We start from the raw sequence: 24175 nt of genomic DNA on the forward strand, positions 1-24175 counted from the left end.
CCACGCTGCAGCAGCACTATCTGCAGGTCTCAATCTAGTACCTGAGTGTGTAAATACAGACTTCAGGATAGCCTCCTGCTTTTTATCAGCAGGTACCTACAAAGTGGCCGTATCCTAAGACGGCAGTGCCACCTTTTTTGACAAACGTGTGAGCGCCTTATCCACCCTAGGGGAAATCTCCCAGCGTAACTTATCCTCTGGCGGGAAAGGGTACGCCATCAGTAACTTTTTAGAAATTACCAGTTTCTTATCGGGGGAACCCACGCTTTTTCACACTTCATTCACTCATTTGATGGGTGAACAAAACACTGCCTGCTTTTTCTCCCCAAACATAAAACCCTTTTTTAGTGGTACTTGGGTTAATGTCAGAAATGTGTAACACATTTTTTATTGCCGGGATCATGTAACGGATGTTCCTAGTGGATTGTGTATATGTCTCAACCTCGTCGACACTGGAGTCAGACTCCGTGTCGACATCTGTGTCTGCCATCTGAGGGAGCGGGCGATTTTGAGCCCCTGATGGCCTTTGAGACGCCTGGGCAGGCGCGGGCTGAGAAGCCGGCTGTCCCATAGCTGTTACGTCATCCAGCCTTTTATGTAAGGAGTTGACACTGTCGGTTTATACCTTCCACCTATCCATCCACTCTGGTGTCGGCCCCACAGGGGGCGACATCACATTTATCGGCATCTGCTCTGCCATCACATAAGCCTTCTCATCAAACGTGTCGACACAGGCGTACCGACACACCGCACACACACAGGGAATGCTCTGACTGAGGACAGGACCCCAACACAGCCCTTTGGGGAGACAGAGAGAGAGAGTATGCCAGCACACACCAGAGCGCTATATAATTTAGGGATTAACACTATAACTGAGTGATTTTTCCCAATAGCTGCTTGTATATACAATATTACGCCTAAATTTAGTGCCCCCCCTCTCTTTTTAACCCTTTGAGCCTGCAAACTACAGGGGATAGCCTGGGGAGCTGTCTTCCAGCTGCACTGTGAAGAGAAAATGGCGCCAGTGTGCTGAAGGAGATAGCTCCGCCCCTTTTTCGCGGACTTTTCTCCCGCTTTTTTATGGATTCTGGCAGGGGTATTTATCACATATATAGCCTCTGGGGCTATATATTGTGATATATTTGCCAGCCAAGGTGTTTTTATTGCTGCTCAGGGCGCCCCCCCCAGCGCCCTGCACCCTCAGTGACCGGAGTGTGAAGTGTGCATGAGGAGCAATGGCGCACAGCTGCAGTGCTGTGCGCTACCTTGGTGAAGACTGATGTCTTCTGCCGCCGATTTTCCGGAACTCTTCTTGCTTCTGGCTCTGAAAGGGGGACGGCGGCGCGGCTCCGGGAACGAACACCAAGGCCAGTTCCATGCGGTCGATCCCTCTGGAGCTAATGGTGTCCAGTAGCCTAAGAAGCCCAAGCTAGCTGCAAGCAGGTAGGTTCGCTTCTTCTCCCCTTAGTCCCTCGATGCAGTGAGCCTGTTGCCAGCAGGTCTCACTGTAAAATAAAAAACCTAAAATAAACTTTCTTTCTAGGAGCTCAGGAGAGCCCCTAGTGTGCATCCAGCTCGGCCGGGCACAGAAATCTAACTGAGGCTTGGAGGAGGGTCATAGTGGGAGGAGCCAGTGCACACCAGGTAGTCTAAAAGCTTTCTTTTAGTTGTGCCCAGTCTCCTGCGGAGCCGCTATTCCCCATGGTCCTTTCGTAAGTTCCCAGCATCCACTAGGACGTTAGAGAAATATATATTATAGTAATCTGTCACTGTAAACTAAACACAAAAAAAGAAAGGAATACAGGCATAAAAACACCTATTTGATTTTGCTTTGCACCACTCCTAAGAAATGCTCCCCGATAATGTATTGTATTTATTTCTGAACATATAACCTTTACTAAAATAGTTACCCACACAAAATAAAACGGAAATACATTTAATAAATGTTTATTATAAATAGCTGGTAGTCCTTAATAATCACAACCCACTTTCTCCAAACGTATAAATACAATCATTATGGCTACTCCTGGCCTGGGACAACCAATAAGCAGGATCATATTTATAATAAATAAATGAGATTCTTCTATGTTTTGCATTTTCACAGTTTTTACTTAAAACTCATTCACTGATCATGAAAACTGAAATGTTGAAAAAAAAAATGTTAATAAATCTTACAGTATGTACTGTACAGCTACATGATGTTCATTACGGATGTTCTCTAGCATAGTGCCTAAAGAAACCTAGACATTAAGCAGGAAAGGCTAAATAAAAGTCAAAAGGTATAACATGCAACATACAGTAAGTGCTGTAATGCCATGGCAACTGAAGAGCCAATCTTAAAGGCTATTTTCCTGATCCATCTTACTGGCCCTTCTGTTATGGGTCTCTAGAATTTTTTTCCAAGGGAGTTTAATTCAATATTTCAAATTATGCTTTGTATTTATTCTCTAACATACAGTTGTATGTAGCTCTCAATTGTGAAAACCACAAAAATAACTAATAAAAAAGATCAAGGACTTCAAGAATTACAACATACTGTAAGGATAACAAAGAAATGCTTCCCAAAATCTAAAGATTGCATTTCTTTAATTATTTGTTTTCTGAGTCCCAGGACATATTCTATTGCTACAGTACTCACTGTTTGAGTGGTCATTTATACTGCATTGACCGCTACCAAAGAATTCATCACCATTACACAGATGCATTCAGATTAAATAATGGATGGACTATAGAACATACTTAACTATGTGTACTCAGCCCGACACTGGCGCCGGCAGGGCCTCAGCACTGGGGGGCACGGGGCATGCTGCATTCTGTAGCATGTCATCGCTAGCTATATCCCCATAAGCTATGCTGCTGCAGGGTAGATGTGGGGTGTAGCTACCTACCCGAGGGAGTGCTCATATCATGGATATACAACGTACCCGATGTCGCTCCGATACGTGGAATCGTGCAACATATCGTCTAGTGTGTACCCAACTTAACTGGTGCCTGTATCCCCTTACCGTTTTATCAGCCTCTCCAAACTCACAAGATTGCAAGTGCAAAAGACAGCCCTACAGATTAATGGCATAACTTCCATGTTAGCAGGGGGTGTAACTGCTATGGTATTCCACAACCTCTGCCAAAGACCTATGTCTTTTTTCCACCTTTGGGGCAGGGTACCATTACCTTGGGGCGCTTAGAATGTAATCTACATATCTGTTCTGGTGTATTTTCACATCCAGCAAATGCACTTCCATTCAACTCTAAAGCAGGCCAATACATTTTAATAACATACTGTATCACACATGGATTTTAAGATAAGAAGTCTAGATGTAAAAAAATATTAATCTGGCATTCAGCTAAGGGCACAATTGACATAGAACAACTATACTTTTCTGATGGGAGATGAAGGGGATTATTTAGTTCATGGTCAGCGAAACCCACAGTGCAAGGATAACAAAACTCTTCAAAAACAAACGTATAAATTCCTTTCCTACAAAATGAAATGAAAAGCCTGACCTAGCACAACACAGTCGTAAGAGTTTTAGATGGCTACAAAATGTGTCCTTGCGTAACCACAAGATTGTCCTGCTCTGCAGAATATAAAAGGTAAATGGAACAGCAATAGCATTGAGGCACCAAGCTTTATCACATCATTAAATGAGATTTCTAGCCGTAATAAAAACATGCTTAAAACCTTGCAAATGGCTGTCTTGCTGGGTTCACATCCAACTGACATTTTGCTGACCAGAGAAAGTTACAAATAAAAAGAACAACAGCTTTTTTTATTTGGTGAAAAAAAATATGGGCATGCTCTTTCTAGGTTAGTGTTTTGGTACAGATGTGTCCTCATACACCTTGCTCAATGACATGTGGTGCGAGATGCCGAGTGGTGGTCTTCTTCTCTGTAATGTGCATCACAATGCAACAAAACCACTTCACAAAACTGCACTGTTTGATTTGATATGCGACACTTGCACATCTTCAGCAGATCTAGGCTCTGTCACACACAGATGTAAAATTGTTGCATATCAAATAAATCAGCGAAGTCTTGTGACACAGTTTTGTCAGATCACATTGTGAATAAGACGCACGTTCAAGCTAAACAGATGCTTAGCATGGCAAGAAGGTAAGTTTGGCACGACTGCAGCAATACTCTATAATTAGACATCTGTAGTTGAAGACAGTAAAAAATAATGGTGTTTTATTTGGGTTAGATAGGGGGATATTCAATTATCGACAGGTTCTGTGCCCTTTGCTAATGGGTTAATATTACACTTCTACCCCTTTCACATCACCAAAATAACGCGGGTTATTGCCGGATGGACCCGGGTCGAGATGCAGTGTGAAAGCGCCAAACTGAAATAACCTGGGTCGAGCAACTTGGCATTAAAGCAGGGATGAACATGGGTCGGACCCAGGTCGATATGCAGTGTGAAAGGGTCTGACCCGGGACTCAAAAAAAGGCGCTGACTGGATGTTCCTGTGTCTTCCTTGATGATGTCAACAGCCACAGCTCTGGACACACAGGCAGCACACTGCAGACATCAAGTGAGGAGCATTTTAGAAGTTCAGCATTGTGATGGTTAATTGCCATGGCCAATTGCAGTGATGAGGAGGTGAGGGAGCTATTGAGAGGAGGGGGGGGGGGGGAGAGCTGAGATAAGCAAACAAAACACAGACACTGTTAAAGATGCCATAGTGTACAAAAACATCACCAAGATGCTTGAATCCTGTAGCTTCCACAGGACACAGCAGCAGGTCATAAATAAATTAAAGGTCTTAAAGAAAAATGACCTTGTTTCCTTTTGACAACTCATCTTTGTGAGCCAGAAAAAGTCCATTTTAAATTACATCCATAGTGTTTACATGGGTAACCCAGGTTCAGAGTGAAAGGGGCCAACCTAGGATAACCTGGGTCGAAAGTGCAGTGTGAAAGGGTCTGACCTGGGTCCAAAATCCCAGGTTGGACCCTGGTTTGCGATGTGAAAGATGTATCATTTTGTGAGATATTTTCATGATGCCGCTCCCAGTACTCAAATGATCCAACCAGAAATGGCAAGTCATAGATGTCACAAAGGGATGCAATTAATTTGCCGGTTGTCAGGGTCCCGGCGGTCAGGATACCGATGCCGAAATCCCGACAGCCGGAATTCCAGCGCACAGTGGCTATTCCCACTCATGGGTGCAAGGGGGCTCTTTCCGCTCATCTTGCTGCTGGCATACTGGAGGCCGGGATGCCATTGTCGGTATACTGACAGCTGTCATCCCAGCCGCCGGTAAATCATACTGATCCAGTCACAAATTAATTCTGCAGTTTGTGACCTATACGAAGTGTATTAAAGAGTGGGGAAATCATACTGAATCACAAAAAGTAAGTAAGATAGCAAGAGAGTATAAAAGGCTTGTCAGTGGCCATAAACAAGTATTTTAGGCTACGGACATCAAATGGTTTGTTTTTTAAACATTTATAAATGATGGAAAAATGGTAGTCAGCAAGTATATTTTCACATTGGAAGTATCTAGAGTATTTTGGGATACATTAAAATGTTTTTAAGTGCGCAAATGAAAGTTTATAAACCTTGCAATTCACTTCTATAAGTTCAAAAACACATTTCCCATCAAATCAACACCCCAATATACTTGCCCCACATCATTTGACACATTGTTCTGCATTTTAAAGAAATTTAAAAACCTTTAAATACATCATTATTCTTTGGACAATAACTAAAGAGCTGCATACGAAAATCCTCTTTAAACCCTATTGAGGCCCACATTAATTTAACATGATTTCTAAAGGATTTGCAAAAAGTCATGCCCGCAGGTTTTTCAGCAATTTTCGGCAAACTAGTGGTTAACTGAATCTCCCCATAAGAGTTTTATTTAAATCTTCTAGGTATATTTACCAAAGCGTTAAAAGCCTTATTTCAGGTGAAACTTGGTGCTCTACAGATATCTCTAGCATATTCATCACAGGTAGCAATATTTGCTGCTTTCTCTGGTGATAGATTTCTCAAGATGGCAGGAACAGAAAAAAGCTGAGCATTTTGTTCATGTCCAACAGTAGTTAAATATTTTTATTTTATGAAATATTTGGAATCTAATTTTTGGGAATTCTATCATGCAGACTGATATTTGTAGTTTTTTTTTGCCATTTTCTACATGTACATGTTTATTTAATATAACAGCTATTTACTGTATTTTCGCTAAAGAACAGAGATATCTCTGGAGTTAAGTAAAGTGTAACAGCAAAAATCACAATGTTGTATAGTACTACAGTCAAGTAGTCCGGATGCACCTCCCCTGCCTTTTGCCTAAACTACAGTATTAATGACTGCTCGAATGCTCTAATCTCTAATTGTCGCGAACAGCAGCAATGACAGATGTTATCTACCAGGGCAAAATCCTGAAAACTGCTAAATATTTCCCTTATAATTTGTAGCTGCAAACTATTGTGTAAATGTAAACTGTAAATGCAGGGGCGTTTTAAGAGGAGGGGGCCCCTGTGAAAACTCCGGGTGGCCCCCCTCCTCTGCACGCCGCAGTAGTCTCCTGTACTGTAAATGCAGGGGCATTTTAAGAGGAGGGGGCCCCTGTGCAGACTCCAGATGGGCCCCCTCCTCTGCACGCCGCAGTAGTCTCTTGTACTGTAAATGCAGGGGCGTTTTAAGAGGAGGGGGCCCCTGTGCAGACTCCAGATAGGCCCCCTCCTCTGCACACCGCAGTAGTCTCCTGTACTGTAAATGCAGGGGCGTTTTAAGAGGAGGGGGCCCCTGTGCAGACTCCAGATGGGCCCCCTCCTCTGCACGCCGCAGTAGTCTCCTGTACTGTAAATGCAGGGGCGTTTTAAGAGGAGGGGGCCCCTGTGCAGACTCCAGATGGGCCCCCTCCTCTGCACACCGCAGTAGTCTCCTGTACTGTAAATGCAGGGGCGTTTTAAGAGGAGGGGGCCCCTGTGCAGACTCCAGATGGGCCCCCTCCTCTGCACGCCGCAGTAGTCTCCTGTACTGTAAATGCAGGGGCGTTTTAAGAGGAGGGGGCCCCTGTGCAGACTCCAGATGGGCCCCCTCCTCTGCACGCCGCAGTAGTCTCCTGAACTGTAAATGCAGAGGCATTTTGAGAGGGGCCCCTGTGCAAACTCCGGGTGGGCCCCCTCCTCTGCACGCCGCAGTAGTCTCCTGTACTGTAAATGCAGAGGCATTTTGAGAGGGGCCCCTGTGCAAACTCCGGGTGGGCCCCCTCCTCTGCACGCCGCAGTAGTCTCCTGTACTGTAAATGCAGGGGCGTTTTAAGAGGAGGGGGCCCCTGTGCAGACTCCGGGTGGGCCCCCTCCCCTGCATGCTGCAGTAGTCTCCGGCATCATGCTGGAGTCTACTGCCCATGTGCAGGTCTCCGGAAACATGGTGCCCGCCATGTTCCAGAGACCAAATTCCCTATTGTGCATGCACAGTGGCCATTTTGAAGATGTTTACCGCGGCTGCAACAGCCGACGCTGGACTCCGGAGAGGTAAGTAGTAAAATATGGGTGCAATGTGGGCCCCCCCTGGACCTAGAAGCCCTTGTGCACCGCACAAATTGCACCCATTATAAAAAAAGGCCAATGTGTAAATGTAACTGTTAAGCCACCACCTATTTTTCACCTAATGTACAACACATGCAATATTGCTGTGTGTGGTCCCAAATTACCCTAGTGCTCAATGACAGTATGTTGGAAGTAGATTAGATCATTATCAAAAGACGTGTTTGCAAAGGTGGTTGGAAGATGACCGCAGATGGTCACCAGCCGCCAGCGTGTGCTCTCATATTCCAATGCTGGAAGAGATCTGAGGGTGTGTACACACGGTGAGATATTTTCTTTCAATTTTGACTATATAGTCAAAATCGGAAGAAAAGTTAGTGCAGATCGCAAGGTGAAAGTCACCTTGCGATCCCGATGCGCGGTCCTGCCAGGTCGGCATCGCAAGAAAAGATAGACTGTGCAGGCAAGTCAATCCTTGCTAGATCGGTGTACTATCTAGTTCATCTCACATGTCAATGACATCTCACATAAGCCAAAATCTCAATTAAGCAAAATCGTAGGCACACATAGTCCATATCTCAAGAAAAGTTAGTCAAAATCTGTGCTATCTAGGCTCCTGGGAGTTCAAGGGAAATCGCAAGTGAAAATCGGCCATAGCAAGAATCTCACCGTTTGTACACACACTTACGGTTCATCTGTAACACCGGTGGGTAGACCTTGTCTAATTGGGACACTTATGTAATGTGGTGAAATTGGACTCCTTGATTCTGGCAACTGGGACAAGCTGCAGATTCATACAAACTTGTAACAAACAATAAACTACAAAACTACCAGGGGTAGAAGAAAATTGCACCCAATTCACACTAAATGAGCAGCAGTAACATGTTTCCAGTAAAGAAATGTTCTCAGTCTCATTGTATATAATTTAATGTATTGTGTATGTTTTCCTCATGTACAATGTCCCTTGACCCATAAACAAAAAGGCTAAATAAGTGTTATTTTCCAGTTGTATGAACGATAACAGCGTGGCCGCAGAATTCAGAAACTGACAAATCCCATAAGGGCATGGAGATAACAAATTCAAAGGCTTTTCTAGTCTTTTTTTTAAATCAAGATCATCGTTCACTTGAAAAGGAAATCTCGGTTCTATGTAGAAAACCAAGGTCAGACAATTTTATTTTTCAAATTCTCTGTTCTGAGTAACCAGAGCAGAAAATATTCTGTTGATATTATTATTAACAATGTATGTCATATGTCACACAGCACTTTCCCCAGACAAAAACATTTCGTATGAGAGTCACAAAAGGTAAAATGTAGAACGGTCAAAACAACTCTTGTGAGGGATCATCAAAGCCACCCTTTCAGGCATGAAGGGTAAAAAGATCACAGGCCATGCAGGACACAGTGGCAATGCCTGAGAGACATGCGCTTCCCACCATCCAGGTTAGTAATGGTAAAACTTGCAGGGGTTAATGCTTTAAGTTTAAGGCCACATACACAATGGAGATATAATTCTGCATTAAGATGCATTTCTAACGCAAATTAACTGCAAGTAAACATCTGAGAAAATAGAAATCATCCTACTAGGACGGTATCCAGTTAGTCGCGGTAATTGAGTCGGCCATGTCTAACCTATTAGCCGATATTCCAGCACTTTTCAGGTATTTTGTTTCCACTGCCTGAGGCAGGCGAAAACAAATCCCAGATAAATAAGCATTTTTCTCTGCTATCACTGCGGCGAAAACACACAGGATTCCTGAAAAGCCGTGGACCTATGTGTTTTTGAGCGCAAACAGGTAATTGGTCGCAAGAAACAAAAGGGTTATAATTAAATAGCCTGACAATGACCATTGGGCAAAAACTGCGATAATAGCCCGTGTTTTCATCCGCCAATTACCGCGGCTAATAGAATATAAGATATCCCCATTAGTGAGGGTGTTTATAATTGTGTTTTTACTTGTATTTAACATGCTTTGCATTTTTGCGCTTTCTACTCCATTTCAGTGCATCTGATATGCAAGTGAAAACTTATAAATACCTTAATATGAAATTGCAATGTGATGCGCTAAAGAAGCCTTTGTCAATGCAATTCCATGTACTGTACGTCTGGCTTATTATGAAAGGCTTATGTGTAAATGCATATCAAAGTCATAGTAAATACATACAAAAATGCAGTGAGGCACTATTACTTGCCTTTTAATACAGGTTGAGTATCCCATATCCAAATATCCGAAATATTCCGAAATACGGACTTTTTTTGAGTGAGAGTGAGATAGTGAAACTTTTGTTTTTTGATGGCTCAATGTACACAAACTTTGTTTAATACACAAAGTTATTAAAAATATTGTATTAAATGACCTTCAGGCTGTGTGTATAAGGTGTATATGAACCATAAATGAATTGTGTGAATGTAGACACACTTTGTTTAATGTACAAAGTTATAAAAAATATTGTCTAAAATGACCTTCAGGCTGTGTGTATAAGGTGTATATGAAACATAAATACATTCTGTGCTTAGACTTGGGTCCCATCACCATGATATCTCATTATGGTATGGAATTATTCCAAAATACCTCTGGTCCCAAGCATTTTGGATAAGGGATACTCAACCTGTATTGCATCGCAGACACCTGTGTGTACGTGGCCTTACAACTGCATGTTTTAAAACTTCCATTGCTAGCTACCACACCATAGGATGGAATACTGTACATGCCACAAATAGACAAAATAAAAAATAAAAAATAAGCAAAGAGTTGGTATGCAAACAGTAATGAACAAAAAATATAAAGATGAAAAAACAAATAAATAAAAAAACTTTTAAAAAATCAAAGGTCCCAAAGCAAGTACAGTTCTACCTACCCGTACTGATCAGGCTGATGCATCATTGGAACCTGAGTGTTGCCATAGTTGGGATGCTGTGAGGAAAACATGGGGCGTCCGCCAGCCCCAGACTGGCTGGGATAAGCAGGCGACCTAATGTATGGTGGCCTAGAGCAGGACAAAAGAACAGGCTTCTTTTTATATATACTATAATGAAATGAGCCAATTTTTCAGCACTGAAAAAAATACCCAAAAGTGAGAACAAAGGATCAGAGAAGATAGGCAAATTCTTCAAGTAACAGTTTAAAATAAAAAATGTGGCTTGATGCAGTGAGCTAAGAAACCTCACTAAGGAATTGTCAAAATCTGGTAGACCCTGATGTAACAGAGGTAGAAATTATAGTGATAGTGTGTATACATGTCTGTTAATCTACCTTGCAGATTTTCCATAACTGAAACCACAAATAAACCCCTAATGGACAATGATAGAAACCAAAATGGGTAATCTGGAGCAATGCCATTTTTATGATACTACATGCAGAATTTTTTTCACATTACTCCATAGTAGAGAAATACAGAAAGGCTGGGGCCACACATAGCGGTTTAGCGCTTGGCAAGAAGGAGCCATCACATGATATTCTATGCGGCAGTCTACAAAGCAGGATGACAGGATGGCCGCATGACAAGTTCAACACATACATTTGAATGTATGGCATGGTAGAACCGCAAACCCACCTGCCGGAAGCTTGCAGTATTGGAAGCAGGCAGTCTTTGGCTCAGGTGTAACTACAGGTCCTGTTCGAATGCATCCTAGTAAAACGCGATGTGTGGCATCATGGGTGAACCCAAGAAAGTGTATCCTGCCAAACAGGTCCTGTTCTGCTGCATCCTGCTAAACCGCTATGTGTGGCCCCAGCCTAAAAACAGAGCATAGAAATCCAGAACTCCATGCTCTGTTTACAACTCCGTGCTCTGTTTAGACGTATTCTATGTATGTCTATTTCAGCTGTTTAGTGATTTCACATAGGTTTTGAGTCGTGTCTATGGTTTGTTTTGAGTTGTGTCTATGGTTTGTGAACAAATACAAATAAATAGTAACACCACTCTAATTTCACTAATACCTCACTGGTAAGATACTTTCACACTTGGGGCAGCATTGAATTAGGCTCGATACTTACGAAGTGAGCAAAAGGACTTGTAGCTTTGGACTTTTATGCCTGGACCTATTCAATTACAAGCCCTTTCTATTGCACAGTATATCTGCTGTGAACACGTGTTAACCCATTGATTCTGGTATAGTGCACGGTGCTATAGGTTAACGCATTTGTGGCAGCCGCGACGAGGGGATAAAGCCCTACTTACCGTGGATTTCTCTTCAGCCCTCAGGAAAGGGTGACAGAAATCCACATTAAGTGCAGCCTACAACTGATTAGCCCCAGGACCTGCTTCCAGGCTAATTGAATTTGCCCGTGGTATATCAACATTTTACTGTTTTGGTTATTGGTCAGTTTTGTGTCCTAACTCGGAATAATGAGCATTAAATGGAATGGAAGGGGAAATGGTGCACTTTCAAATGCAGGTAACAAAATATCAAAAATAGCTAAAGAAGAGAGTCTGTGGGGTATATGCAATTGTGGTCGAATTCCCGAAATTGTCGAATTTCGGGTCATTTTCGACCAAAAAAAAAAATTCCCCTATGCAATCCAGTGCTTTCCGACCAAAAAACGGACTTTCAAAATTCGACTTTTTGAAATTCGAATTTTTGCAAATTCGACTTTTCTGCAATGATACAAGTGCTGCAATTCGACCAAAGCATATTCAATTCAAGTTTTGAAATTCGACAGCAGTGCTTTTAGACAGCAAATTCGTCATTTTCAATCCGCCACACTTTGGAGGGTGAAAACAAATAAAAAAATTTTAAACATGATTTTTTTTGTGTTTTTTTTGGGGGGAATAGCAGATCTATTTATATTAGAAGGGATTAGGTACTTTTTTTTTTTTTTTGGGAGGCACAAATATTATTTATATATTTTTTAAAATATTTTTTTTTTTTTTTTTTTTTATGCTGGAAGGGTAAAATCATAAAAAAAAATGGCGTGGGGTCCCCCCTCCAAAGCATAACCAGCCTCGGGCTCATTGAGCTGGTCCTGGTTCTAAAAATGCGGGGGGAAAATTGACAGGGGATCCCCCGTATTTTTAAAACCAGCACCGGGCTCTGCGCCTGGTGCTGGTGCCAAAAATACGGGGGACAAAAAGAGTAGGGGTCCCCCGTATTTTTAACACCAGCATCGGGCTCCACTAGCTGGACAGATAATGCCACAGCCGGGGGTCACTTTTATGCCGTGCCCTGCGGCCGTGGCATCAAATATCCAACTAGTCACCCCTGGCCGGGGTACCCTGGGGGAGTGGGGACCCCTTCAATCAAGGGGTCCCCCCCCCCCAGCCACCCAAGGGCCAGGGGTGAAGCCCGAGGCTGCCCCCCCCCATCCAATGGGCTGCGGATGGGGGGGCTGATAGCCTTTGTGATAATAAAAAGATATTGTTTTTTCCAATAGTACTACAAGTCCCAGCAAGCCTCCCCCGCAAGCTGGTACTTGGAGAACCACAAGTACCAGCATGCGGGAGAAAAACGGGCCCGCTGGTACCTGTAGTACTACTGGGAAAAAAATACCCAAATAAAAACAGGACACACACACCGTCGACAGTAAAACTTTATTTCATACGTCGACACACACATACTTACCTATGTTCACACGCCGACATCGGTCCTCTTCTCCATGTAGAATCCACGGATACCTGTAAAGAAAAGTTCAAAATACTCACCTCAACCATGGTCCAGAGATAAATCCACGGACTTGGCAAAATAAGAAAACGCAAATACCCGCACCAAAAACGGACTGAAAGGGGTCCCATGCTGACACATGGGACACCTTTCCACGAATGAGACCTGTCAGTGACAGCTGTCACTGACAGGTCTCTAAGCCAATCAGGAAGCGCAACTTCGTTGCGCTCACCTGATTGGCTGAGCGCTGTCTGCACTGTGACAGCGCATCGCACAGCTCCCTCCATTATATTCAATGGTGGGAACTTAGCGGCTAGCGGTGAGGTCACCCGCCGGTCAGCGGCTGACCGGCGGGTGACCCCACCGCTACCCGCAAAGTTCCCACCATTGAAAGTAATGGAGCGGCTTTGCGATGCGCTGTCACAGTACAGACAGCGGACAGCCAATCAGGTGAGCGCCACGGAAGTAGCGCTTCCTGATTGGCTGAAGGGACATCAGTGACAGGAGTCACGTGATGTCCCGGCATTCGGGAGAAAGGGGTCTGATGTGAAAACATTGGACCCCTTTCTAGTCCGGTATGGATCGGTGTTCGGTTTGTTTTTTTGCCAAGAACGTGGATTTACCTCTGGACGTGGATGTACCTCTGGACGCTGGAAGGTGAGTATAATTTTTTCACAGGTACCCTCGGATCGTCGGCGACCGTGGCAGTCGGCGTGTCAACATAGGTAAGTATGTGTGTGTCGGCAGTATGTAATAAAGTTGTACAAGTCACGGTGTCTGTGTCCTGTTTTTATTTGGGTATTTTTTTTCCAGTAGTACTACAGGTACCAGCGGGCCCGTTTTTCTCCCGCATGCTGGTACTTGTGGTTCTCCAAGTACCAGCTTGCGGGGGAGGCTTGCTGGGACTTGTAGTACTAATGGAAAAAACAATATCTTTTTATTATCACAAAGGCTATCAGCCCCCCCATCCGCAGCCCATTGGATGGGGGGGGGACAGCCTCGGGCTTCACCCCTGGCCCTTGGGTGGCTGGGGGGGGGGGACCCCTTGATTGAAGGGGTCCCCACTCCCCCAGGGTACCCCGGCCAGGGGTGACTAGTTGGATATTTGATGCCACGGCCGCAGGGCACGGCATAAAAGTGACCCCCGGCTGTGGCATTATCTGTCCAGCTAGTGGAGCCCGATGCTGGTGTTAAAAATACGGGGGACCCCTACTCCTTTTGTCCCCCGTATTTTTGGCACCAGCATCAGGCGCAGAGCCCGGTGCTGGTTTTAAAAATACGGGGGATCCCTGGCCAATTTTTCCCCTGCATTTTTAGAACCAGGACCAGCTCAAAGAGCCCGAGGCTGGTTATGCTTTGGAGGGGGGACCCCACGCCATTTTTTTTCCGGGTTTTTCACGTTTTTTTCCCGTTTTTTAAAATCGCGGCAAAATCCGCCAAATCGGCCGATTTTCGCCCGCGATTCTGGCGAATCCGTTTTTCATTGAATATGGTGAATCCCGGCAGGCACCTGCCGGGATTCACCTGGCGAATTTGGTCGAATTAAAAAACGGCGATAATTGCCGCGAATTCGACCGCAATTGCATATACCCCTGTGAGAGAAAGGAAATCTGGGATCAGCTCAATGTATGTGAAATAAATACAAATCAAGAGCTAACAATCAATCTAGCAATTAAGTAAAGGTTTCCAACAGCAGTACCAGTTCTTGTGTGGTTTGTATGTCCCTCATGAGACATTAGAAATGGATACATTCTTTACAGTAAATATCTAATGAAAATTATTTGCAATAGCGTAAACAAGTGTTTATGACAAAGTATTTCCTAGCTTTTGGTGTAAACGAATTTGAAAGAGAATGACTGTATAAGTCCTAGCGCAAATATGAATGCAGACTCTTTTTCTTTCTGCAGACTGCCATTTATCTATAGCTTTTTATTGTACAGTTTTACACACACTGGAGTAGCTAAAGCGGCAACATTAACGATGCCAGTTTCAAAAACCCTTTATGGTCCTGTGGCTGTAAAGGAAACAAAGCTTCTTGTATGTGGGACAAGTGACTTGTGTAATTTACCTACAGGAAAGGGGTCATACGTCCTCGCTTTAGATGATAACCGAGTTAATTTCTGGGAGTTACAAATCAGAACTACAATCCCAAAAAAACTTTGGTTAGTGACAAAGGACAACAAGGAAGATTTTGGTAACAAGTAAGTACAGTATAAAGCTCTTCCCTAAAATGTTTTAACAGGGAAGTGCAAAACGTAAGCCAATCTTTATATTTTAAGTTACTGTACCTTGCAAATATTGATTGTACTTGATTATATCGACCTGAAAAAACATCCAAATCAAAATCACTTCTGTTTCTGAGATTGTGCCAAGGTAGGATATTGTGGACCACACATGCCGCACCATTCATATGTCTTTAAACTATATGAACTTTTGACATCTGAACTGAAATTTGCCCCACCCTTCTCAACCAAAACGCATCCACCTAGTGGCCATGGATCAACTGTACAGCACAATGCCATATGCTGATGCCGTTGGTCCTGTTTTACATCACAACACATTACACACAAGCTGCAGTGAAAACATATCCCTGTTTTTCTATTTTACCACACATCCATTTCAGCGGAAGCAGATTTCAGTAAGATGAGCATTGGTGGAGACAATGGAAGAGTTGAGTTATTGGGATCCATATTCTGACATGGTGGCTGCCATCAATATTTTTTATGAATAGATACCCAACCAACACGAGTACAGTATGCACATCAATGCTGATTGCACCCAGACAAATTGTAGGTTGTGTAAAAGAAATATTTTGGACTTCCCTTCACAATTTGCATTTTGTATTTTATGATTGAATCGTGTAGCCCGAAGGGTACACTTTGTGTTGGTTAATGATATCCATAATAATGTGCAAAAACAAAAAATATGCAGATCCTAATCAAGTAATGACTACTATGTATAAGGCTGAGGAGATTGGGAACCTATTTTGGCCAACTTTTTTCCCCATCTCTAATCTAATCTGTTGATGCTTCCCTAATGATCACCTGCTGAAGAACAGAAAGGAAAGTACTGTATGACCACGTGTAAAACATGCTAGGTACTCCATCACCAAAACATACCTGTTCTGAGCTGAATTAGCTGCTGCCTGCATCACTGCAGCTGCTGCCTCCTGTGCCTTACGGTTCACAGTAGGCATGGGTGGTCCCATCCCCGGAACTCCCTGTTGAGGCATGCCATGAGAATTAGGGGTTATACTGCCCATGGTTCCAGGAAATGGCCTGTTTTGCACTGTGCTGCCTGGCATTCTTCCCATGTTCATGGAGCCGCCGGGTCCATGTCCGTGTATCTGGTTGTTGGCATTCATGTTCATGCCTGGGCCTGGACCACTGTAGCTTGTGTTTGGGACTCCAGTATAAGATGGCGATCTTGAGTAATTACCTTAAATAATACAAATGAGGAATTGTTAATATTATTGCATAGCATCTAATGGTACCATTTTGGCACGTACTGTACAGTATTTTCAGTCATTGTAACTTGGAGGATCTAAATCAGATGCCAGTGTAATGACAGTATATATGTGGAATGCTGTATGCTACAGATGTGTCTTCATACACTGTTGCTCAAGTCATGGCAATAGTCGCCCTCTGTGTGCCAGGTCCCGAGGGACATGGCTCTGCATCTTTCTCACTCAAAATGTACGTCTTAGTTACATAAATAAAACAATTTGCTAGATTACACTGATCAATGTGATGTGAGACAAATTTATATATCTGTGCGAGACGAGTCTGAATCTGTGTAAGAAGAGTCTTAATCTGTATTTGAAGTGTGCCAATGCAGCAGCACCTGGCTATTACTTATGGCAAGTTTTGTTGTGCTTCATCTGCAATTTAATACGTGTTTAAAACTATTTCCTGTGCGGTTAACGTTGCAGCCCAGATCCTCTAATGCACTTTGACTGGTGTTTGATATCTGCGATGCAAATAAGACAAAAAACTAAAAGAAAACTAAGGCACGCTATTACTCTTGGCATATACAGTGGGGCAAAAAAGTATTTGGACAACCACCGATTGTGCAAGTTGACCCACTTAAAAAGATGAGAGGGGTCTGTAATTTCCATCATAGGTACCCTTCAACTGTGAGAGACAGAATCTGGAAAAAAAAACTAGGAAATCACATTGTATGATTTTTAAACAATTTATTTGTATATTCTTGCGGAAAATAAATATTTGGACAATCAAAAAGTTTAACTCAATACTTTGTAATATAACCTCGGTTGGCACTTACAGAGGTCAAACGTTTCTTGTAGTTCTTGACCAGGTTTGCACACACTGTAGCAGGCATTTTGGCCCACTCTTCCATGCAGATCTTCTCTAGATCTGTCATGTTTTGGGGCTGTCGCCGGGCAACACATACTTTCAACTCCCTCCACAGATTTTCTATTGGGTTGAGTTCTGGAGACTGGCTAGGCCACTCCAGGACCTTGAAATGCTTCTTACGGAGCCACTCCTTAGTTGCCCGGGCGGTGTGTTTGGGGTCATTGTCATGCTGGAAGACCCAGCCACGTTCCATCTTCAATGCTCTTACTGAGGGAAGGAGGTTTTTGCCCAAAATCTCATGATACATGGCCCATTCATCCTCTCCTTAATACGGATCAGTCGTCCTGTCCCCTTTGCAGAAAAGCAGCCCCAAAGCATGATGATTCCACCCCCATGCTTCACAGTGGGTATGGTGCATCTTGGGATGCCATTCATCATTCTTCTCCCTCCAAACAAGGCGAGTAGAGTTTATATCAAAAGGATCGATTTTGCTCTCTTCTGACCACATTACATTCTCCCAATCCTCCTCTGGATCATCCAGATGGTCACTGGAAAACTTTAGACGGGCCTGAACATGTGCTGGCTTAAGCAGGAGGACCTTTCGGGTACTGCAGGATTTCAATCCATGACGACATAGTGTGTTACTAATGGTAACCTTTGTGACTGTGGCCCCAGCTCTCTCGAGGTCATTGACCAGGTCCCCCCGTGTAGTTCTGGGCTGATTCCTCACCGTTCTCAAGATCATTGATACCCCACGAGGTGAGATCTTGCATGGAGCCCCAGGTCGAGGGAGATTGTCAGTGATCTTATATTTCTTCCATTTTTTAATAATTGCGCCAACAGTTGATCTCTTCTCACCAAGCTGCTTGCCTATTGTCAAGTAGCTCATCCCAGCCTTGTGCAGCTCTACAATTTTGTCTCTGGTGTCCTTAGACAGCTCTCTGGTCTTGGCCATGGTGGAGAGGTAGCAGTCTGACTGTTTGAGGGTGTGGACAGGTGTCTTTTATACAGATAACCAGTTCAAACAGGTGCCATTAATACAGGTAACTAGTGGAGGATAGAAGAGCTTCTTAAAGAAGAAGTAACAGGTCCGTGAGAGCCAGAAATCTTGCTGCTTGGTAGGTGTCCAAATATTTATTTTCCACAAGAATATACAAGTAAATTGTTTAAAACTCAAACAATGTGATTTCCTGGGGTTTTTTTTTTTTTTTTTAGATTCTGTCTCTTACAGTTGAAGTGTACCTATGACAGAAATTACAGACCTCTCTCATCTTTTTAAGTGGGTCAACTTGCACAATCGGTGCCTGTCCAAATACTTTTTTGCCCCACTGTAGATGCTAGGTGTATGAAGACACATCTGTATGATCAATTTTTTTAAACTTAAATATGTTTCGATATGTATTAAAACCTACCAGATATAACTGTGTATAAGCAATGAGTTCACACGTCACAGCCACATTGTTTATTTAGAAACTGTATGACTACCCTACAGATGCATCCTCATACATCTAGCCTTAATACACAACTTATCATGAGATGCCTGGGGTGAATGAGCTAGCAGGTCCATTGCAGCGCTGCTAACGTCGGTTGCAATAAGATGTGACTAGGGCACACAGGGAGACTGTGCTGATTAATTTTATATATGACACTTGTATATTGTGTGTGACTGAGTCTGTATAAGGAGCAGTACAGAACTTGTGTTAGAAAAAAAGCTGCGGCTGCTACATTGTAGCACTTCATATACAGATTCAGAGACTCAAGTTGGGGTCGCACCTGATCGACACGTCAGCGGACCTGCCATCATGTACACACTTACCACTCGGGTTACTAGCCACTTGTCGTGTCGGTCAAGATCCCCAGCCAGGTGGGCATTTGAATTTGCCGCCCAACTGTGATGTCAGCCCCCTGTAGCAAGCTGCACAGCTGATGCGATATATCTGTGAACAATGTCGTTCATAGACATATCGGGGGTACAATACTGCTGATGGGCCCGTGATATATTGGTCACTGTGTACCCAGCATCAGTTACACACAAATATACAAGTGCCATATATCAAATTAATATGAAATTAATCCGAATGCGTACTAGTCGCATAGCGTTGCGACCAATATGCAATTTCAGGAAAAAAAAACGTCCGATGCTAGACCGTTCTCACACTACTTGGCGTAACTGCAGTAATGATGTATGAGGACACATCTGTATTTCCTACTATCGATTACAGTACTAAAGATAAAAATAGTCATCAGAGTTCTATGTCCAGATCCTGGGGTCAGCTCCAGGAAGCTTTTTTTCCCGGGATACTACTGTACATAAGAAATCCATTCTATATACCACTTTAAACTGGTGGCGGATGGGAGTGAATGGGAAGACAAATCACAAACAACCATCATCTGTTTATAACCTTCCTGATTTTCAGCCAGGCACTAAGAGTCGTACAGTCGTTTTTTTCCTGGATCTGGGAAGCGGCTAGTAGAATGTACAGATTTCAACTTGAAACAGTGCAATTTTTTTTTTACATTTTATAGGAAGAGTTACAAATTGTACATTTGTGAGCCATTAGATTTATTACTATATTAATTTACTACTTACATACATATATACGCTTAACACCTACCAAAATAAAAAAATGGACAAAAATGACTGTTATAAAATTATTTGTAAAATGCAAACATTTTCAATTAAAAGTACAGTACAACATATCTACAAGTAAATATGTTTATTCGTTATAAATGGGAAAAAAGAAAAAAAAAATGAACATGTAGAAAACAGTTATAAACATGTTTTATCCTGTATTGGTCGGGCTATGATGTTAACAGTTTAGGCACTAGTCCGTTCCAGCAATCCAATGGAATATGTAGACATTTTAGACACACATTACCATCTGTTATACTGAGATGATGGCTCATTCATTGTTCCGACACAGCATGGTGCTTTCAAAAATAATGTCTTGTAGTTATGCAAACAAATTGTCCTGAATAAAAATAATGGATTGTAATGGCAATGCTCTATTGTTCTGGCAAAAACACACTCACACGTGTAGCAAGCAAGAGTACAGTACCATTCCTATTACACTGCATAAACAATCAATCTTTAAAGATACAACAAGCAGCTGAACTAGGCTGGAAACAATAGGCTTAAATTTATATGCAAATTAGTCCCAAACATAACAGACTGGTCATGCAAAAAAAAGAGGGGTCCCCCAATGTAAAAGACTAAGGGGGAATATTCTATTGAAGTCGAAAGCTGCCGTCTGTCGAAAAGACGGCAGTTTTCGACTTTTTTAGGTCGGAAGGGGTTCCGACCTATTCAATATAACCCCCAATAGCTGCCGATCCACGTGCTTGTGTCGAAAACGGGGCCAAAACCGACAGGTTTTGGCCCCCTTTTCGACTATCTCAGTTCCACTTTAAAAAAAGTCGAAGTGAGATGGGGAGAGCAGCGCCGGAGACGGGGAAAGCCGAGGCGGGGACCGGGAGAGCCGAGGGTAGGGACGGGGTGAGCAACGCTGGAGGATGTCACAGCCGCCGCTCACAGCAGCGTCCACCCGGCTCCAGCAAGCGAGACCTCGCTTGCTGGAGCCAGGTGGACGCTGCCGTGAGCGCCGGCTGTGATGCAGGGAGGGACGGGGAGAGGCAGAGAGACTGGGAAGGGGGGGGGAGAGCCGCGTGCAGACGGGGGAGAGCAGCGCTACAGCAGCGGCAATCTGTAGCGCTGCTCTCCCCCGTCTCCCCTCCCACATCTCAATTCGACTTTTTTAAAAGTCGAATTGAGAGGTCATTGAATAGCCCAGGTTGGATCCATTCCAACAAATGAATGTCGGAATGGATCCGACTTCAATTGAATATACCCCAAGGTATTTTAAAAGCAATAATGCTATAACTTAAAATACCATTACCAATTGTATCTACACAATAAATTAAATATAGAGCATAAATGAAACACACTTTACAAATGTTATTTATACAAATGGGCCCCATACAAGGACACAGTTGCTGGATCTGGATTCTCAGAAACCTGAGTTATCTGTCAATGTCCCCACCTACTGCTTAGTGTAAAGCATACAGTATCTGTTATCACTACAGATGTGTCCTCATTCCATAGCGTTTTGGTGGCATATGGCGCGAGATGCTTGATGCTGCTTACATGCTTGTACTTTAAGTACTTTTTTAAAACAATTTGTGTCTTATTCGCATCATAGCCACAAACAAGGTTGCTCACAGTTTACCAGGCATACTAGATGAATGCTTTTCCCTCTACACAAATTGATGTAAAATCGCAGATTAAGCCTAACCATATGTGGCCCAAGGCAGGGCACAATCGCTTCTATCAGAATACTGTCTTTTGCCTTTTGTACCCATATTAGCAACTGAATCGCCCACAGAAGTACATGAAATATCAGCGCCAGTAGTAAGCGGCGGGACCTGACATTGTACTTTTGTTGCATTAGCGATGTGACTAAGAAGCCTATTTTGTGAAAACGTCTCTTGCAGGAAACTTGGCGCAGCATATTCGCAAAGTTCGTATCATGCCAAAAGGAGCTATTTGGCACAATTTCAGCAAAGGTGTATGTGGACACATCACTATGTATAATACAATTTTGACTATGCACTAATAATATGCTTTCATGATGTATACTGTCCAGTGGTTCTTTATAGACACCAATTAAACAAGTGCTAATTGAAAATACCAATTTATTGTGGAAACATCCATTAGTTTCATCACCAAATCAATGAACACGTATTATAAGCAAAGGCCAAGCTCACTAAATTTACCTATCTTTCCTGAAAGAGTCCAGTAAATTCTTGGACCCATAGATGCTGCAAATGTAGTTTTAAGCTATCATTTTTTGGGGTTTCGCATTTTCAGACAGTCTTTTTTTTTTTCTTAGTAAGCAAAAAGGTCCAACAGCTAACGATCAGTGGCGCAGAAAGGGGATGGGCATATCCCTTGGAAGCACAACAGTGGCATTGATAGTGGAACCTCATCAACCTAGAATTGGCATGATAGGTGTGCAGAATGTCTTGCATAATCACCCACTAAGTAAAGCCTTACAATTTATTTTGTGTCAAAAACTACTAAAGATAAGTTTACATAAAGATCAAGAGAACTGAGAAGATAGGACAAAAGTAATATAAAAATGAAGGACTGAGCCTTCAAAAGAGAGACAGTTTGGATATATGTATACAATGCTTCTACAAAGTAACGCACTATGTCCTTTTACAAAAGCAGATTTGTAGGCAGCCCTAGAAAAGCCAGAGGCGAAAAGTGGGTATTTTCATTGAATTTAATACAGCTGAAACAGCATCTCCAGCCTGCAGCATGAACCCCCCGCCAGCATTTCTAGACATCAAATCACTTAATCACAGTACTCAAGCACTTTGGTGAAGAGGTTAAAATTGGGAATAATAAAATGCACAAAGCTTTTCGAGGAAAAAAAAAAAAGACGCTTAAGGGCACAAGTTAACCTACATTCATTTTTGCACAAAAACTTACTACTGAACTTAGCTAGGTCTGTAAGGCAGTATGCCAGCTATCAAATCAAAGCTGTCACTGACCTTTTTTATTTATTTTATTATTTTTAGAAGGGAAAATCCACCTTGAGCTTTTTATAAGCAGTATTACTTATAATAAGCTTGTGTCAAATATCTGGCAAGAAATACTATACACTCTGGGGGTAATTCCAAGTTGATCGCAGCAGGATTTTTGTTAGCAAATGGGCAAAACCATGTGCACTGCAGGGGAGGCAGATATAACATGTGCAGAGAGAGTTAGATTTGGGTGGGGTGTGTTCAATCTGCAATCTAATTTGCAGTGTAAAAATAAAGCAGCCAGTATTTACCATGCACAGAAACAAAATAACCCACCCAAATCTAACTCTTTCTGCACATGTTATATCTGCCTCCCCTGCAGTGCACATGGTTTTGCCAATTTGCTATCACAAATCCTGCTGCGATCAACTTGGAATTACCCCCTCTGTACAAATAATCATAGTTACTTCATACAGATTGCAAGAGACTATTAAACATTAGATTAATAACTTTGCCATCCAGTTTGAAAGACGGTTTAAGTCATGAGCCAAGCTTTCATCCAGTGGTTAGGAAAAGTGCTTTGCTTTGTCTGCCTGATACCTTATGATGCAGCATGATAGGAGGTGTGCATTAGAGAATTACGCATTACCACACAAGTCCTTTCTCTCCTCATGTGATCATTGGAAATGATCAAAATCAATGTGCATAGCATACAGAATAAAAAAAGAAACGGAGAAAAGATTGATATTGACTAGTTAGTTTGTTATGACACTTCTTACAACTTCTATTGCTGTACTCATTGTTTAAAGTCAGTTTTAAACTGAATTACTGTGCCATATAAAAGCGAACTTTTACTTACTTCTTCGCAGGAAATTGGGGGCGTGGGTTGCAGTGGAGTGGAGTGGAGATGGGAAGATCAATCAGGAGCTGCAATAACTCTTTTTTAAAAAAAAGGGGGTTCGGTATGAAATACTGCTAGTTGGGATACCGGCGGTCACATGACCGAAAGCAGTATCCCGACAATGAAGAGCCCAACGCTGAAGAGGGAAGTAATAACCCCCCCACCTGCGCTGGTGGAGGCTAGGTCTAACACTTTGAGGGTGGGGGCTAAGATAGATCACCCCCTATGGGATGCTGGCTGTCAGAGTTTCAGTGCCGGTCTCCCAAGTGTTGTCAGGATTCGAGTGTCGGTCACATGACCGCAGGCATCCCGACTGCTGGGAT

At 42.9% G+C, this 24175-nt stretch overlaps 1 protein-coding gene across 11 annotated transcripts in view; it reads right to left on the reverse strand.

Annotated features, from left to right (window-relative positions):
* The window catches only part of ARID1B (AT-rich interaction domain 1B), an 836140-nt gene that overhangs the window by 142077 nt on the left and 669888 nt on the right, over positions 1 to 24175 (reverse strand). For 9 of the 11 annotated variants that reach the window (XM_063917671.1, XM_063917678.1, XM_063917670.1 and 6 more), the window contains 2 exons: positions 16226 to 16544; positions 10364 to 10492 (listed from right to left, as the gene is read on the reverse strand). In XM_063917671.1, the coding sequence (XP_063773741.1) occupies positions 10364 to 10492; positions 16226 to 16544 (448 nt within the window). The remainder of the gene's footprint in view (positions 1 to 10363; positions 10493 to 16225; positions 16545 to 24175) is intronic. The other 2 variants (XM_063917673.1, XM_063917677.1) reach the window with 1 other exon arrangement.

The sequence above is a fragment of the Pseudophryne corroboree genome, chromosome 4 (genome assembly GCF_028390025.1).
Source record: "Pseudophryne corroboree isolate aPseCor3 chromosome 4, aPseCor3.hap2, whole genome shotgun sequence".
Classification (NCBI taxonomy): Eukaryota; Metazoa; Chordata; class Amphibia; order Anura; family Myobatrachidae; genus Pseudophryne; species Pseudophryne corroboree.